At 49.6% G+C, this 17,622-nt stretch overlaps 1 protein-coding gene across 4 annotated transcripts in view; it reads right to left on the minus strand.

Moving 5' to 3' along the window:
* The window catches only part of LHPP (phospholysine phosphohistidine inorganic pyrophosphate phosphatase), a 125,216-nt gene extending 112,531 nt beyond the window's left edge, over nucleotides 1–12,685 (minus strand). For 3 of the 4 annotated variants that reach the window (XR_004323741.1, XR_004323740.1, XM_032490700.1), the window contains exon 1: nucleotides 12,492–12,682. Coding sequence is in view for 1 of the 4 variants with exons in the window: in XM_032490700.1 (XP_032346591.1) it covers nucleotides 12,492–12,616 (125 nt within the window). In the remaining 3 variants the exon portion in view is untranslated. Of the gene's footprint in view, nucleotides 1–12,491 lie in introns of all 4 variants that reach the window. The other variant, XR_004323742.1, reaches the window with a different exon arrangement.
* Nucleotides 12,686–17,622: the final 4,937 nt, after the last annotated feature.

Below are 17,622 nucleotides of genomic sequence, written 5' to 3' on the forward strand. Positions count from 1 at the left end.
AGCTCTGCCACTTAATGGCTGTGGGACCGCCAGCGAGCTATTTATTCTCTCAGTGGCTCAGTTTCTTCATCTGGAAAATGGGGACGATAATAGCATCGATCTCACCCCGTGAGGCTCCCATGAGACCTGCAACGTGCCTGCTCGGGCCTGGCCCACGGGAGGTGCCTACTGAATGTGAGCTGAGAACACTTGCCAGTGGCTAGGCATCGTTCCCCACTCTACCTGCCCTATTTGCTCAGAGCAGGTTGGGGCGCTCGTGCACCTCACCCCAGCCACCTGTTACCAAGCAGCTAAAGTAGAGAGGCCCGCAGTTGCCAGGACCTCCCCTCCCTTGCACCCACCTGGGCTTCCAAGGAGCACCTGAGGGGGGAACGTGTGGAGGGTCTGAGAGACCAGACTAATCATGACTCCAAATTCCACGCTTCCCCCGCCCCTCAACGGGGGCGAGACCCTTACAGGACAGTGGAGGGGAGAAGGCCTCAAGTTGGGTGGGTTCCTGGGTGGGAAGGTAAGGCCACGGACTAGCAGGTCACACTTGAAGTGACAAATGAGGTTAGCGCCCAGAGGGGATGGGTGACTTTCTCGCCATCACAGAGAAAGCTGGATTTACCTTTTTTGATTTGCTCATCCCTGGGCTGGTCTTCAAAAGAGCTGTGTGAGGCCCACAGGCCCTGCTCTGGGCTGGAATTCTGGTCTCCTACCGAGGCCAGGGCCACCTCTACTTCAGTAACCTGGAACCCTCTCCTGGGTGAGAAACTCACCAAAAGGGAAGGGGAGTGTGGGGGAGGGGAGGGGTGTTTCCCCTCATTCCTGTCTCCCTGATCCACAGCCGTTCTGCCCCTGTGGCCACAACTCAGGATGCTACCTGGTAGGGTGGAAGGTCCCTGCTACTACCGAAAGGCCCAGAGCTGCAGATAAATAAAACTTTATGCCTTGGTTTTTCCAGGAGGGAAAGGACACCCACAACACTTCAGAGGGTCATTATGAACTGAAACGCAGGCGGCAGCGCTCAACCAAGATCCTCAGAGAACATTCGTCTCAGCCGCCCAGTCCATTGGTATCAAGATCTTGTCACGCAGCAGGGCTCCCGGGCAGCGCCAGCCGCTGCCTGCCTTTGAGATCTTCAGCTGCTTCCCTTTGAGAAAGCCATGGAGACTGAAAACACATATTTGGAAAATTGAAACTTGCATATTTGTTCCAAGAACCCAATTTTTAAACTAGAAGATCAAACAGGAGCCTATGAACAGAGCAGGGAAGGTTCTGCAGTAGAAAAATACAGTCATTCACAGAGACCAAGGGGCTCCCACGTTGATTCAGGGAGGGACCTGGTCCAGCTCCCTGTGTGCCCAGATGATGGGCATCAGCTCGGGGTCAGGGAGCTGCCTGTGGCTGCAGCAGCAACAGAAAGGCTTTTGCCCCTGTGAGAACAGGTCTGGCTCCCCAGCTGGGGTCCTGCACCTGCACCTGGCCCATGCCCTTGGCCGCACATCCACAGGCCAGACGCCTGGGGGTCTTGAGTCCTGCTCATGAAACGGGATAACGGTACCATGTAGTCTTCTGGCTCTCCAGGGTGGGGCACACAGGACACACCATGAGCCCCGCCACGTGCTAGCATCCCCACCGGACCATGCACACTGAGGGGCCTGGGAAGGGCCTCTGCCAGGAGCTCTGGCTGTGACTCCCCCTTCTTTCCACTGGCCCCACCAGAGCAGACCTTTTGGCTAGGCTGATGGCCAGCAGTGACGTCCCTTAGGTCCCGCCCCACTCTCCATCTGATACTCTGCTGGGCAGTGTGTCGTCAGAGTCCAGACAAGGAATGGAGTCCAAAGTCAGGACAGAGAGAAGAGAAAGAACATGAGAGGCAATGACGCACGTAGCTGGCCCTGGCTAAGCCTCTCAGTCCAGTCCAGGCCAGCCAACCCATGACCTTGGGGGACAACAATGAGGTCAAATACACATGGGGCAGACCCCAAAGCCAGGGCCCTTATGGAACACATGGCACACCCCACCATGCCCAGGCCGCCTGAGCTGTCATCTAGTAGCTTCTCTCTCTGACTTGCCTGAGCTTCTGAGCTCAGATCACAGGGACAAGCATTGCCCACAACGTCACTTTACTATTTATTAATAAACACAATTTAGAATCAAGTACATGGACAGCAAGGAAAACCATAAACAAAACAAAAGGACAGCCTATGGAATGGGAGAATATATTTGCAAATGGTGCGACTGACAAGGGCTTAATTCCTAGAATATACAAACAGCTCATACAATAACCAAAAAACAAAGAACCCAATCCAAAAATGGGCAGAACTAAACAAGCAATTCTCCAATGAAGACATATAAATAGCCAATAAGCACATGAAAAAATACTCACTATCGCTAATTATCAAAGAAATGCATATCAAAACTACAATGAGGTATCACCTCACACCGGTCAGAATGGCCATCATTAAAAAGTCCACAAACGATAAATGCTAGAGAGAGTGTGGAGAAAAGGGAGCCCTCTTATACTGCTGGTGGGAATGTAGTTTGGTGCAGCAGTTATGGAAAACAGTATGGAGAATCCTTAAAAAACTAAAAATAGACTAACCATATGATCCAGCAGTCCCACTCCTAGGCATATAACCAGAGGGAACCTTAATTCAAAAAGACACCTGCACCCCAGTGTTCATAGCAGCACTATTTACAATGGCCAAGACATGGAAACAACCTAAATGTCCATTGACAGATGACTGGATAAAGAAGTTGTGGTGTGTGTGTGTGTGTGTATATACATATATACACATATTATATATAATGGAATACTACTCAGCCATAAAAAAGAATAAAGTAATGCCATTTGCAGCGATATGGATGGACCTAGAGATAATCATTCTAAGTGAAGTAAGTTATAAAGAGAAAGAAAAATACCATATGATATCATCTATATGTAGAATCTTAAAACATGACACAAATGAACTTATTTACAAAATAGAAACAGACTCACAAGAGAACAAACTTATGGTTATCAGGGGAGAAGGTAGGAAGGGATAAACCGGGAGTTCCAGATTTGCAGATACTAACTACTATATATAAAACAGATAAACAACACATTTCTTCTGAATAGCACAGGGAACTATATTCAGTATCTTATAGTAACCTATAATGAAAAAGAATGTGAAAAGGAATATATGTACATATATGTATAACTGAAACATTATGCTGTACACCAGAAACTGACACAACATTGTAAATCAACTCTACTTCAATTAAACAAGAAAAAGAAAAAAGAAAAAAAAGGAAGAATCAAGTGCATGGGAATCTAGAAACCAGAGGAGAACTTCAAGACTGTCCAACCCAGCGGCTCATTTCACAGAGGGGGAGACTGAGGCCCAGAGCGACAAGAAGTGCCTGAGGACACGTTTCCAGGCATTATGGGTTCTTTGGACCACTCCTCAACCTTGGGAGTTCAGCCACTAGCCCGTCCTCCCCTGAGCGCGGTCACAGGTGGTCAAGTGTTTAAGAGCTGCAGGGGACAGAGGCCAGTCATTCTCAGGATAAGGTGGAAGCCTGCCCTGTGGGAGACGACACACGCACAGCACCTCTGCCACCTCCTTCCTGTGTGGCCAAGGCTTGTTACCTAACCCTCTCCAACCTTAGTTTTCACATCTGTAAAATGGGGCACTAGCAGTCACTACTTGATAGGACTATAGTGAAGCACCTGGTACACTGCAAATACTCAAGGAATGACAGTGAAGACGATGGTGCTGACAACGACAACCACACCTATGGTAAGCCAGGTACTGGGTGCTGGGGACATCGGGACCCTCTAGGCAGGTTGTCGGACAGGAAGCCAGACGCCCAGGGAGCCCAGGACAGCAGAAGGAGCCAGCAGGTAAGGGAGGTCTGCTAGATGAAGCCAGAGAGCCTCATCCAGGGGCACTGTTAAGGAAGAGGGTAAAGTTCAATCCAGCAAAGGGAGCCTGGGGTAAAAACTCAGGGCTGAACTGTCCTGGCAGACATCCCAGGGGCACCCAGGACAGAGGGAGCCCCCACAGTAGTTACAGCAGCTCCCCGTGAATGGCTGCCTCCCGCTGACCCCCATGTCCCTCACATGCTCATGATGAATCCTAGAGACGGACTGAGAAATGGGTCAATGTTCCCATCTGCAGATGAGGACCTGGGGTTTGGAGGGGCCAAGTGACTTGCCAGGGGCACATCTTGGACAAGAACCCTTTAATACTGCCCTCATGAAAATATATACAAATGAGAAAAATACAATTCCCTGGGCAGAGCTGAGCGATTTTGTTTTGAATTTGCACCAATTTCAACTGAAACTCTTCTTATCTTCTTATTCGTAAAGTAACCATCTCTTCACCATTAACTGACCCTTCAGGCAACAAAATGCTCCTCTGGCTCCCAGACGGGGACCAAGTAAAGTGTTGGTTTAAAAGGAAATGTCTGACTCAACTCTTACGCCCCATGACACAGGTGTTACAGGTGGGAAACTGAGGCACAAAAAGGCTGAGGCGCTTGCCTGAGACCATATTACAACAACAGGGCGGAGCTGAGGCTCGAAACCCAGGCACTCACCCACCAGAGCTGACATCTACCATTTTTTAGGGAAGGGTGCTGGCCCCCACTCTCCTTCCTCATGAGGTGGCTTTGGGCAAATCCTGTCACCTCTCTGAGCCTCAGGCTCCTTTTCTACAAACTGGGCAGCATCCTGCCAGCCCCAGAGTGGTAGAAAATCACCCTGCACAACCACACAGGCAGTGCCTGGGCAGGGCTGCACCAACACGGCTTCCCTGTACATTCTTGGGGCGCTGGGCAGGGGTCACAACTCCATTCGTGGACTTTATGAGTGATCCGCGCCATTCTCACCCCCTAAGTGGCCAGGGCCTTCCTACCAGAGGCAGCATCGTCGGGATAAACCAGTAACTCTGCTCCAAGATCCCCGGCCTGGCTGCCCTTGATTTCCATAGGCTGGCCCCTGCCCGCCGAGGCTGAGATCAGAAACAGCTCTTGTCACGACAGTGTGGCCATGATGCAGCCTCACACATCCCCCGACGTCCCTCGGTTTCCCTCCACACAAGTCAGGATCACAATTCTGTCATTACTGTACCCGAGGGTGGGTGTGTCACCTTTATCTTTTTGAACAAAAGTGGTATTTCACACACAATATTCCATAAACTTTTCACTGACTATATACAACATTCATGTCACATCAACTAATGTCAACTCCAAACAGAGCTACCGTGTTCTTTGTTAACAGCTGCGGAATATTCTGCAGTCGGGATAAACCATAACTTGTTCCCTCATCCCCTCCTGATAGATGGGCAGGTTGTTCAGCCACAAATACAAAATTATACACACGTATATACACTGTTGAGCTCTCTACTACCCCAGACTTCAGCACTGTTATTCATCAAGACACTTTTGTCATGTTCACTTAACTCGTAATCAATATTACATACTTGAACAGAGGAAAATATACACTATTCAAACACTGCTCTTTTATCTGTTTTTTAAAATTTGGGGGGTTCTGCCCCAGATTTCATTTAGGAGATAAACGCTCTGAGGCTCCATAACTGGAAACCCCTGGCTCGGGATATGCGGGGAACTCCAGCCTCCAGGGGCCTGGAGCATCAGGGCTGCCCCCGGAGTGTGGGGGCCGTGGGGGTGTGATGGGAAGACTATGAGGCTGGACCAGAGCCAGGAAGGGGAGGGGCTGCTTTTTAAAATCCTCTGTGCTTTTGGGGAAACAGAGGGAAAGGAGTGGAAGGAAGCACAGGGTCCTTCCTGGGGGAATGGGGGAATGACCAGGATGGAGCAGGTGACAAGGATTTGGACTTTTTACTTAGCACATTCATGCACAGTTGGATTGCTTACAAGAAGGAAGCCACCTGTGACTTGCGAAGCTTGAACTACAGATATTCTGAAACGAGAACTCAGCCTGGGAGGAGAGCATTGTGCCCTGCCACCCGCCCCAGACCCCTCCCCAGCTCTGAAGATGGCCTGCTCACCCCCGGAGAGCAAATGGCAGCCCAAGTGACAGGGCATTCTCAACAAACACCCCTTGTCCAAGGTCCAGGCTGAGTTAGGAAAGCTCCCATTGGCCGAAACAAACTCAAACAAACGGCCAGCCCTCTGAAATCCTTAAGGGCCCCCTCTGCCAGGTGCTGGGCCACGTGTGGAGGATGGGATGAGGCAACGCAGTGAGGTGCCTGGCTCTCCCGCAGTCCTGGTAGCCACTGTTACTGCTGCCACTCCTGGGACCTGCATCCCCAGGGCCCGTCGGTGCCTGGGTGGCCAAGCATCAAGGAGGGGGTTGGTCCTACAGCCGCACTTCAGACTAGGCTCCCTGGCCCTGTTCCTCGGTTCTAGGACCTGCTGGGCGGGGCCTGAGCTTTAACAAGGTCGAGGGCTTCCGGTGCACACTTGGAAGGAAGGGTCTCAGGTCTGTTAGTCCTGGGTGGGAATTGCTTTATGAGGCTGCCCCGGGCCGAGGCCGAGCCTGCTTCCTTCCGCCCGGCCGCTAAAAGGCTGGGCCGCACGGGCCCAGCAGATGTGCTTTAGTGTCCTGAGACAGGATGTAGTAAATGCCCACTCGCTTTCTCATGCAGATGCCTCCAGGGCTCCCCTTTGTGCCGACAAGCCCCTGGGACGGCCCCTGCAGCCCCTGCTGTGCCCAGCCCTGCCTCTGAATGGCTCCCCTGGGGGAGCCCAACTGCTCAAGAATAGACTCCAATAAAGGGCCTGTTGGGGGGGACCCAGGCCGGTTACAGCTGTCCCATGACCACGCCCGCCCACAAGTTCCAGAGCAGTAAGAGGGCCCCACCTGGCCAGCACCAGCCCCAGCAGCTCCAGGAAGGAATCAGCATGGCCCAGACCTTCTGTTCTCCCATCTGGGATGCTCCTGGCCCAGATGACAGCGTCAGAGCCCAGCTCACACACCACCGGGTCTGTGAGGCCGAGCCCCCCAACCCTGGCTCCGCATCTCCCCACCTGACACTAACCTTTCCCGAGCTCTGCACGCTGATCTCCCCTGACTTCCCACACTGAACCATCAGCTTCACGAGGGCAGGGACTTCCATCTGCCCCATTCACTGGGGCCTCCAGCAGTGTCTTCAGTATAAAAGCAGCACTCAGTAAATATCTGTAGGGTGCGTGAGTGAATGAACAGATGAACGAGGGCATCTTTAATGAGAAGCAGGGCAGTCCTGTGGGGGAAACTGGGGCTTGGAGTCAGGTGCATTGGGGGCTGGGGGTGCGGGGGACCCTGGATCAGCCACCTTCTCCACTTCTGCAGGTTTCCGAATCTCTCTGGCTCAGTCCTCATTTAGAAAAGGGCTGGCTGTAAAGGCAGTTTCTGTGGTCAAACACCTAACTGGGACCTTACAGGCCTCCCTCCATCACTGGTGACCGCTATTTTAAAAGGCAGAGTCGGGAAAAAAAAAAAAAGCAGAGTCGATACTCCCCAAGTGCTCTGTCTCCGCAAGAAGGTGGGAACCGTTCAGAAAACCTGAGGACACCTACTACCACAGAAAGGCTAGGGAGAGGAGTGAGAACCTGCAGTGTTGGGAGCCACCATGGAGGCACACGCTCCCCACGACCCCGGGACCCCAATCAGGCCGTCCCTCTGAAGCGCTGCTCTCCCCCAGGGGCTTCCTTTGAGCTCCCTCGAGACTTCAAAGCCAGCTCGCACATCAAGGAGGCACAGAGAAGAGGGGGTGGCTGCCCAGCGCTATTCACCTTGGCCCCCGGGACCTGTTCCGTCAAGCTTCCTGGGAGAGTCTATTCTTGGCTTAGCCACCACGACAGGGAAAGAGCCATATCCCCATGTCTGACATCACCACGGAAACGCCAAAAGCTGGCGGCTTTTCCCGGGGGATGTTCGTAAGCTCATTGAGGGTCTAGACGCCAGGCTTGAGGAGGGCATGTAGGGCTTCCTCAGGCCTGAGTGTGATCAGCCGGCCACTGGAGGCCAGGCCAGTCTTTCAAGAGCTGGCACAAGAGCTAAAGAGAGAAAAGGAAAGTGGGTGAGAGCCAGAGGGTGCCGCAGTGTGAGGGGCCCAGGCTCTGTGGATACTGGGGCTGCTCAGGGCTCTGTCAGTGAAAATCCCAGCCAGGAGTCTGTACAACTGGGAGCAAGGTGGTGAGGTGGGGGAGGGGGAGGGGCCACAAAGGTCACTTGAGAAGGCCCTGGGGAGTGGGAGGAGGGATGGGGACAGGGTCCTGTGGCATGCAGCCCAGGGGGGTCTCAGAGGGACCAGACCATCATTCTCCAGGCCTCTGGGCAGCATTATGATAAACTCCCCTGAGATAAAGAACGGTATGTTCCCTCCCTGAAAACAACCCCACACACTCCAGGGAAGATGCTTCTCCACTCCCTCAGCTACAAAACTGGCTGGGATGTATTTTAGGACTGTTATTACATCTCTGCTAGATTTATTCAGTGTAGCTGCTACCAGAAACACTCCAGCTAGATAAACCAGCTGAGTCAAAGCAAATCAAAACTAAAACTTGCTGGTGATCCGTTGGAAGATGCCAGCACAGAACCCACAGAGGTTAATGGACCCGGGACCACCCTCCTTCATGCATGCCACACCCCGGAATACGTGCAGGCTGGACAGTGTGTCGGGGTGAGGGAGGGGGAGCATCACCCAGGAAAGGCTGTTAAAGAGAAGCCCCTGACTTTTTAAAATGCCTGCCTCTCCTTCAAAGGACTCTACATATGGGTCCTGCACAGAAGGTAGGAGTCAGGCAGATCTAGGTTCCCATGATCCCTGGGCCATCCCAGCTGAGACCCTGGCAAGCCTTGAGCCACAGTGGCCTCAGCTGATCAAGGGAGATAACAGCCCCTCCCACTCCTGTGCTGTTAAGGGGGACTAAATGACATAGGCATGAATGCGCAGCACAGAGGACGTGCTCTTGGAGAGCACCCAGTTTTGCTGGTGCTGGGAGACACCTGGAGCCTCACCGGCCCAGGAAGGGTGCACATCAGACCCACGTGACTGACTGGAAAACAAGGGCTTACAAGCAGCCCTACCTATTCCAAGGCCACTGCTGAATCCACTCTGTGCTCCTCAGCAGACAGTGGATGCGGAGGGACGGAGGCTTTGTCCACATTCTTGACCTACTTTACTTTTCAGGTGTTTTATATACAAAAGTGACCCTGCTTAAATGCAAAGGACTGACAAACCCACGTACTGTTGAAGACATGGAGCAACAGGGACTCTCGCGTAAACCGCTTTGGAAAACGATGCAGCAGCATCTTCTAGCGCTGAATGTGCACCGATCTCGTGACCAGCAATTCCACCCCGAGGTCTATGCCCAGCAGAAGCGCATCCATGCATTCACAGAGACATGTCCCAGAACCTCATGGCAGCACTAGTCAAAAATAACTGAAGCAGGAAACCACACTCCCTCAATAGTAGAATATATGTGTATATTATTTTAATACAAAGTTGTTTTCAAGTGGCCCTCATTTTAAAAGAATTCAAGGCATATATAACAGGAATTTCTGTATTAACATAGGACGTGAGATTTAAACGTCATACTCATAGGGTCTATTGTGTGCCAGGCACTGGGCCAAGAACCTGACACGTGTCATGAGCCGTCATGACACCTGCCTGCATCCCTCTCTGCCCCACTCCATCCCCTCAGATGCTCCAGTCTGACACAAGAGTCTTTTGGGTTTTTTTGCTTTAAATTTTTTTTTGGTTATTTTTTGGGTGGGGGAGACAATTAGGTTTATTTATTTATTTACTTTTTTAAGAGGAGGTACTGAGGATTGAACCCAGGACCTTGTGCATACTAAGCATGTGCTCCACCACTTTGAGCTATACCCTCCTCACCGGAGTCATTCTTTATTTCATCTTCTCCCTGGTCCCCACAACATCCAATGTATCGGTAGGTTCCACTAGTTCTACTTCCAAAACAGCTCTTTAATTCACCCCCTTCTCTTCACCTCCATTGCCACCCCCCTAGTCCAAACCCCATCTTTTCTCCCTGGACCACACAATGGTCCCCAGGGAACTGGCTGTCCTGTCCCTGTTTCCTCTGGAGCCCTGCCATCTGCCCCACTGCCAGCCATTCCCCACGCTGCAGCCAGAGAGATCTTCTTAAAACATTTTTTGTGTATGTATAAATGAATCACTATGCTGTACACTAGAAATTAACACAACATTGTAAACTGACTATACTTCAATTAAAAAAAATTTTAAAACTTTTGGTGTGGTATTTTTTCTAGCATTATTGAGATATAGTTGACAAAATATTTGTAATTTATTATCTTGAATGGGAAATACATTCACATAGTTCAAAACAGTTTAAAAAATGTTTATATACAAAGCTACACAGTGAAGTCTTGTTCCCACCCCTCCCCCTAGCCACCCAGTTCTCCCCAGTCACTTGTCTCCCAAGTCTTTATAAAGGGAGTGAAGCTCTTCCCTCCAGGTTCTTTATGCAAACACACCAACAGGAATACATGCCTGCATGTCTGCCTTTTCCACTCAGGAGGCAGTACAGTGCACACCCTGCCCCGTGTCTGCCATCTTCACTGACGGTATGTCTACACGGCAGTCGTGCTCATCCTGTTTCATGCAGCGTGGTACTCCACCATACAGATGGAGAGATCATAATACTCCCCTATGGATGGACAGCTGAGCTATCTCCAGTCTCTTGCTATTTCACCTCGCATGTCATTTCTCATGGATGAGGTAGGACAAATTCCCAGAAGTGGAACTTCTAACAGGTAATGCCAATGCACCTTCCATGAGCAATATAAGACAGGGTCTGTTTCTGCAAACTCTCACCAGGAGGAAGCGGTCCCAAAGTTTTGGATTCTTGCCAATTTTCTCAAATGGATGAAAAGGCATCTCAGTATTGCTTTAATTTGCATTTTTCTTATTTAAGTAAGGCTGAGTTCCCTTCCTATGCTTTTCCTTTGTCCTTTTATTTATTTTTCTTTTCTTGTGAATGAATTATTTACATCCTTTGGGCATTTTTCTTTTGGGCTGTTGATCTTCTGTTGTGGTTTTCTAGATTTTGAGGCACAGCTGCAAAGGTCTTCTACTTCCAGATTTCAAAGGGAATCTCTCCTGTTTTCATTTGCTACGTATATGGTTTCACTTTTCACATTTAAATTTCCTTAAAACATAAATCAGATCACTCGGATGGCCCTTCTTACTCTCTGGTTCAGTCCCATACCTCCTCCTCACAGCTGTCCCTGGACCCTCTGCAGCACAGGCCAGCCTCACCCCTGTCACACTCTCAGTGCCCACCTTCCTCACATCACTTACGCCAAGCTGGTGACTTGGTTTACTCATTGGTGTCCAGGTTTACTGTCCATCTCCCCTCCAGACATGAGCTCTGTGAGGCCTTGTTTGCCCCAGTCACAGCCCTAAGACTCTGGCCTCCTACTCCCCCATACGGGGCCTGCTTCATCCCCAAAACACAGCCCAGTGCCCTCTGCCCCATTCCCACAGGTACAACCCACATAATGCTCTAGACTGTGACAGAGCTGGTCTTAAGTCCTGGGGTAAAGGAAGATCACGACAGAGGCCAGGAAGGCATTTAAACCTAGATTTTGACCCCAGGGCCGCCAGGAGTCTCCTAGGTCTGCCTTCTATACACGTGAGACAAGGCCTTGTCTCCCTTTCCTGAGTTCCTGGCTCCCCAGACACCCCCTGTGCTGCTATGCAGGGCAGTTTGGCTCCCATACAGACAGGTGTGTAGGGTCTCTGAAGAGGGCCAAGAGGCTCACTTAACTGCCAGCTACAGGTAGGTAAACTGAGTCCCAGCAAAGTCAGGCCACCAAGCCAGGGTTCCCCAGCTAGTGACCCTGGGAGGCCAAGTCCTGTGCAATTAACTCTGCCTGACAGCCCATCAACACCATGGCAGCACCGGCCTGCGATGCCAACAGCAATTACAAAGCGCAGGGTCCAGGGGATCCAAAGGTGGTTCTGACAGTGTCCTCTGTGCACAAGACCTAGGGGACAAGATACCCTCCTACCGTCAAAACAATCAATTCAGTCCAACTGAATTATAATGCCAGGTACATGTGTAATTTAAAGTTTTCTGGTAACCACATTAACAGAAGTCAAAAGAAACAGGTGGAATTAACTTGTTTTATTTAACCTAGTATATTTAAATTATTATCACTTCAATATGCAACCAATACAAACCAATACAATGAGCTCTTTATCTTTTCCTCATTAAACCTTCAAAATCTGGTGTGGATTGTACACTGACAGCACATCTTAACTCAGCCTGGCCACATTCCAAGAGCTCAGCAGCAACCAGCAAGGGGCTGCCCTGTTGGACAGCGGCGCAACTCTAACCAGCAGAGGCCGTGTGCTCGCACAGGGGCGCCGGGTCCCTGGTACACCTGGAGGCTGCAGCGGGGTCCTCCCCTGGGGCTACCCCTCAGCTCGCCGGGCAGCGGCCGGCGCGGGACCTGCTGAGCGCGGAACCAGGCGCCCAAGGCGGCAGCGCGGCCCACTCACCTGGCCACCGCCTCCACGGAGCCGGCGATCGGCTCGCCGCCGCCCTCACCGCCGTCGTACAGCACGCCCGAGATGTCGAGCAGCACCCCGCGCACGCCAGCCAGCAGCTCGCCCCAAGCCGCCATCGTGCCCCGCCGTGCGCCTCGGGCCCCCGCGTCCCAACCCGTAGCTGGAAACCGCGGCCGGGCTCGCCGCGCAGGGGCACCTGGGAAGTGTAGTCCCGCGGGACCCGACCGGGTGGGGCGGGGCCGGCTGGGAGCCGCGGGGCTGCGCCTCCCGACTCTGGCGTCACGCGCCCCAAAATGGGACCCTTTCCCCCTGCAGATCAGTGGACAGAGCGCGGAAAAAGCAGAAAACAACCCACTGGGAAACAATCAACCTCCCTAAAAGATCAGAGCAAGGCAAAATGGAACGACAAGGAGGCACCTACCTGTTAAAGTAGCAAACATTGAAGAGACGAGGCAAGACCTTCACTGGTGTTCTCAGCCTCTGGTCCGTCCGGTGACAGTCCTAAAAGCAAGTTGATAGTTGGGCCCATTGATGGGACAGTCCTGCGTGCCTGAGAAGCAATAATAAGAAAATGAACCTAAAAAGGAAAGAAAGAAAGAAAGAAAATGAACCTAAAGACAAGTCTGCAGTGTAAGCTGTAATTCCAGAACAAGCTGGAAAAAAAGTGCGTTCAAGGACCGGAATTGTTCAAGAAATTATAGGATGGCTACTGAGAGAAATATTATGCCACCAAAAAGGAAGACCAGGTTACAACATGGAAAATGCTCATGTTATGACATTGTATGAAAAAGCAGAATAGAAAATTGTATGTAGACCACAGTCTGCAAAAATAAAGATGCACAGGAATGGGGCTGAGAAGAAAATGGGAATATTGCAGTGTGTTGGCTCAGTGAGGTTCTGGATGAATTTTTACATTCTATTTAACGTTACAACATTTTTGTAACACTTTTATAAAAAACAGGTAGAAAAGGGGGAAGAGTATCCTTGGCTGCCCCTCTGACCCTTTCAAGTGTTTAAGTTGAAATTTGAAAAAAAATTGACTTCTCTTGTCCTGACTTAGCTTTAAGGTTTCAAAAGAAGACCATGTTAAGATGGCCACTTTGTTTCAGGCTCTTGACTCACAGATAGGACAAAGACTTCATCAGCATATTACAACTTTAATCCAGTTCAGTGAATTGTGCATGTCAAGTTGATAAGTTTACTGGAGAAACTGTGTGTACTCTGTTGATTATACAGGAAAAACATAAAATGTAGTTCCTGCCCTTGGGGGATTTACAATCTGGTTAGGGGAGAAACAAGCATGAGACCTTAAGTTGAGCATGGTTCTTAGTTGCAGACAACAGAAACCATACCAGCTAGAGGGGTATGTTTACATAGGGCATTAAGGAGCTCACAGACTTCCAGGAGGACTGGAGAACCAAGCTCAAGGACCACATAGCCAAGAGCCATGCAGCTATGAGAAATGGCCAATTGTATTGTTCTATTGGAAATAAACTGCCCCATCACTTGGCTCCTAAGATAACAGGGATGTGATAGTACAGCCCCCAAAGAACCAAATCTGCCACTGTACCTTCTGAAGATTCTACCTGTGGCCACCACCTCACTTTTATGATGTCTGGCTTGGTGGAACCTAATCCAACCTGCAAGGGAGTCTGGGAAATGCAGCTTTTAGCCTTCCAGATTCTATGGTACAGGAGCTGAGTGAGTCAGTCTGGATAATCTACCACAAACATCATGATCCATACATCATCCATGCATTAGGCCCAGTAGGACTTAGGGGTCCAAAAAGGTTTCAAGTGAGATCTTTGCCTTTGAGTCAAGACTGGACCAAAAGTGGGTACACTTTTAAGATGACTGACCATATGTGGGCCGAGTGCCATTGAGTGACAGACACAGCCAAGAGGATGGGCTCTGTGGGCCGTGAAGGGCAGCAATGGTCTCTGAGCAGAGGGGCAGCCTGAAATGCACCTTGAAGAATGACTGGGCTTTAGCTTCATGCCAAGGAAAAGGAGGAGAAAGGGCATTTCTGCCTGTGGTGGTGATTCCATGCACAGTTCTCCCTCCTCCACTAGCTGTACATGACCTTGGGCAAGTCACTTTCTACATCTAAGATTATGGTAGACAGAATAATGGCCCCTCGAAGATGTCCACATCCTACTCCCCAGAACCTGTGAATGTGTTACTTTACATGGCAAAAGGGACTTTACAGGTGTGATTGAGCTAAAAATCTTGAAGTGGGAGATTATCCTGGATGATCCAAATGGGTTTAATCTAATCACATGAATCCTTATAAAGGAAAAAGGGAGGCAGGAAAGTTAGAGTTAGAGAAGGAGACATGACAACAGAAGCAGAGGTGAGAGAGATTTGAAAATGCTACGCTGCTGGGCTTGAATACAAAGGGGCCACAAACCAAGAAATGCAGGTGGCCTCTAGAAGATGGAAAAGGCAAAGAAATAGATCCTCCCCTTGTAGCCTCCAGAAGGAATGCAGTCCTGCTAACACCTTGAGTTTCGGACTCCTTGACTCTAGAACTGTAAGAGAATAATAGGAAATGAATACAGGGACCCAGGTCCCTCACTTGAAGAATGACAATGATGGTCCAAGACAATAAGTCTCTAAGTGTGGGCTCAGACCTGACCCAAAAGTCCACGACCTTTCTTTGGCTGTAATAGGAGAGGAGCATTGTGTAAGTTAGAGTTGCATTTGGCTGCACATAACAGAAACCCACTCAGACAGAGTTAACTTTTTCTCATATATCAAGAAGCCCCGAGAGGAAGACAGCCCTGGGCAGGTACAACAGCTCCAAGGACCATCAAGAAATAGGCCACTTCCATCTTTCTGCTCCACCATCCTTAGCGTATATCTTTCACCCTCATGCTCTCAAGGTGCCTGCTGCACCCTCAGGCATTACATCCACATTTCAGGCAAGAAAAAGGGAAGGAAAATGGAAAAGGGTCTGTGACAGCTGGGTCTTGCCCTTTATACCAGGAAAAACAAAAGCTATCCCAGAATCCTGACCCAATAGATTCTTGTTATATCTTTTGGGCCAGAGCTTGTCAAGTGGCAGATTAACACTCCGGTGTGCAGGGATGCATATTTCATCAACAAACCTGGGCCTCTTGCATTTCCAATAACAAGTCTACAAATCATGTCTGAATTTCAGCTTAAACATGAATCCTTCCAATCTTCTATTGCTATAGTAGGTGTGTGTAACCCTTAAGGCAATGGTGGTAGGAGGTGGGGCCTTTGGGAGGTGATTAGATCATGAGGGTGGAGCCCTCACAAATGGGATTAGTGCCCTTATAAGAGAACCCAGAGAGCTAGCTTGTTCCTTCCACCATGTGACAACACAGTGAGAAGTTAGCAGTCTGCAACCTGGAAGAGGGCTCCCCCCCCCCAGAATCTGAACATGCTGGCACCCTGATCTGGGACTTCCAGCCTCCAGAACCATGAGCAATAAATTTCTGTTGTTTATAAGCCACTCATTCTATGGTATTTTGTTTCAGCAGCCCAAATAGAGAAAGAAAAGAGAAAGAAGGAAGTAAAACTGTGCAGGCAAAGTTAGCTGGTGCCTACTACCCACAGGGACTCTTTGTTCTCACCAAAGTCTGTCTTCCCTGGAAAGTGACACCAGACCAAGTGAGGCCTACGTGGGCCAAGGGGTCTTCTGTTTTACTGAGATGGGCCATAGTGAAAAAAAGTAGAGATCCCTTGATCTAGAAGTGCCTCTCCAGCTTTAGTGTGCATTAGAATCACCTGCGGGGCTTATTAAGCGAAGTAAGTCAGAGAAAGGTAAAAATCATATGATGTTGCTTATAGGTGGAATGTAAAAAAAAAAAGATACAAATTGTATTTACAAACCAGAAATAGACTCATAGACATAGAAAACAAACCATGGTTACCAAAGGGGAAAGGAGGGGATATATTAGGAGTTTGGGATTAACAGATATACATTACTATATATAAAATAGATAAACAACAAGGACCTACTGTATAGCACAGGAACTGTATTCAATTTCTTGTAATAAGCTACAATGGAAAAGAATCTAAAAATACATGTATTTATGTATATATATGTATAGAACTGAATTACTTTGCTACACCTGAAACTAACATTATAGATCAACTACACTTCAATAAAAATAAAATAAAATAAAGAATATGAAACAACAAACAAACACAGGTTTAGATTCAGGAGGCCTGGGATGGGCTGGTGAACCTGCGTTTCTGACAGGCTCCCAGGCAATACTGATGCTGTTGCTGTCTGGATAAGGACCGTGTTTCTCGAATTTTAAGGTGCATGTGAATTACCTGGAGACCTTATTAAAATGCACATTCTGATTGAGTAGGTCTGGGGTGAAACCTGAGATTCTGCATTTCTAACGTGCTCTCAGGTAGGCTGCTAGGGCTGGTCCACAGACCTTCCTTTAAGTAACCAGGGTCTAGATTCTAGACTCCAGAGTGACCTCTCATGCCTCTGGCAGCTCTGATAGTCTATGACCCTGTGGTTTTTTGATTTCCTAAAAAGAGATCACTTTGCAGGGGAACAGCATGTTCACAATATTGCCGGCATATGTGCATGTTGTTAATAGAGGTGCTGATTGTCCCGGTTGTAAATTTTGCTCCCCGCTGGCTTCTTCCCTCCTTCCTGTGGCTGCAGCACTGTCTCCAAGCAGACAATGCGGGGAGGCTCAGGATCTCTGCTCAAGTGCTTCTGAGTAACCTGAGCAAAGGTTTGTGGGCAAGGATACAACAAGTGATGCTTTCCTGGGATTTCCATTTTCCTTCGGCCTTTCTTTGGCCATGGAGCCACCTGTTCCCTGTTCATATAAAGAGTGGGGAGTTGGCAGCTTTCAATCGGTCTGCTGAATTAGGAGGATCTGGCCTCAAACCATCAGCACACTCCCATGAGACACTTTTTATTTACAAAGATGTGGGCAGGGGTAAGGGAAAGCTGCAAAGAACTTGTACTCGGAGGCTAGCAACAGCAGAACCTTTACCACCCCGAGGCCTGAGTTCTTACTACAACCATGTAAGACCTACAGCTGCACGAGAGCTGTGGCCTTTGGTACAGGAACGTGGCCGCTGACCTGTAGCTGGGTGGAGGGAAGTCAGTAGCCAC

This window comes from Camelus ferus, chromosome 11, assembly GCF_009834535.1.
Source record: "Camelus ferus isolate YT-003-E chromosome 11, BCGSAC_Cfer_1.0, whole genome shotgun sequence".
In the NCBI taxonomy this organism is placed as follows: Eukaryota; Metazoa; Chordata; class Mammalia; order Artiodactyla; family Camelidae; genus Camelus; species Camelus ferus.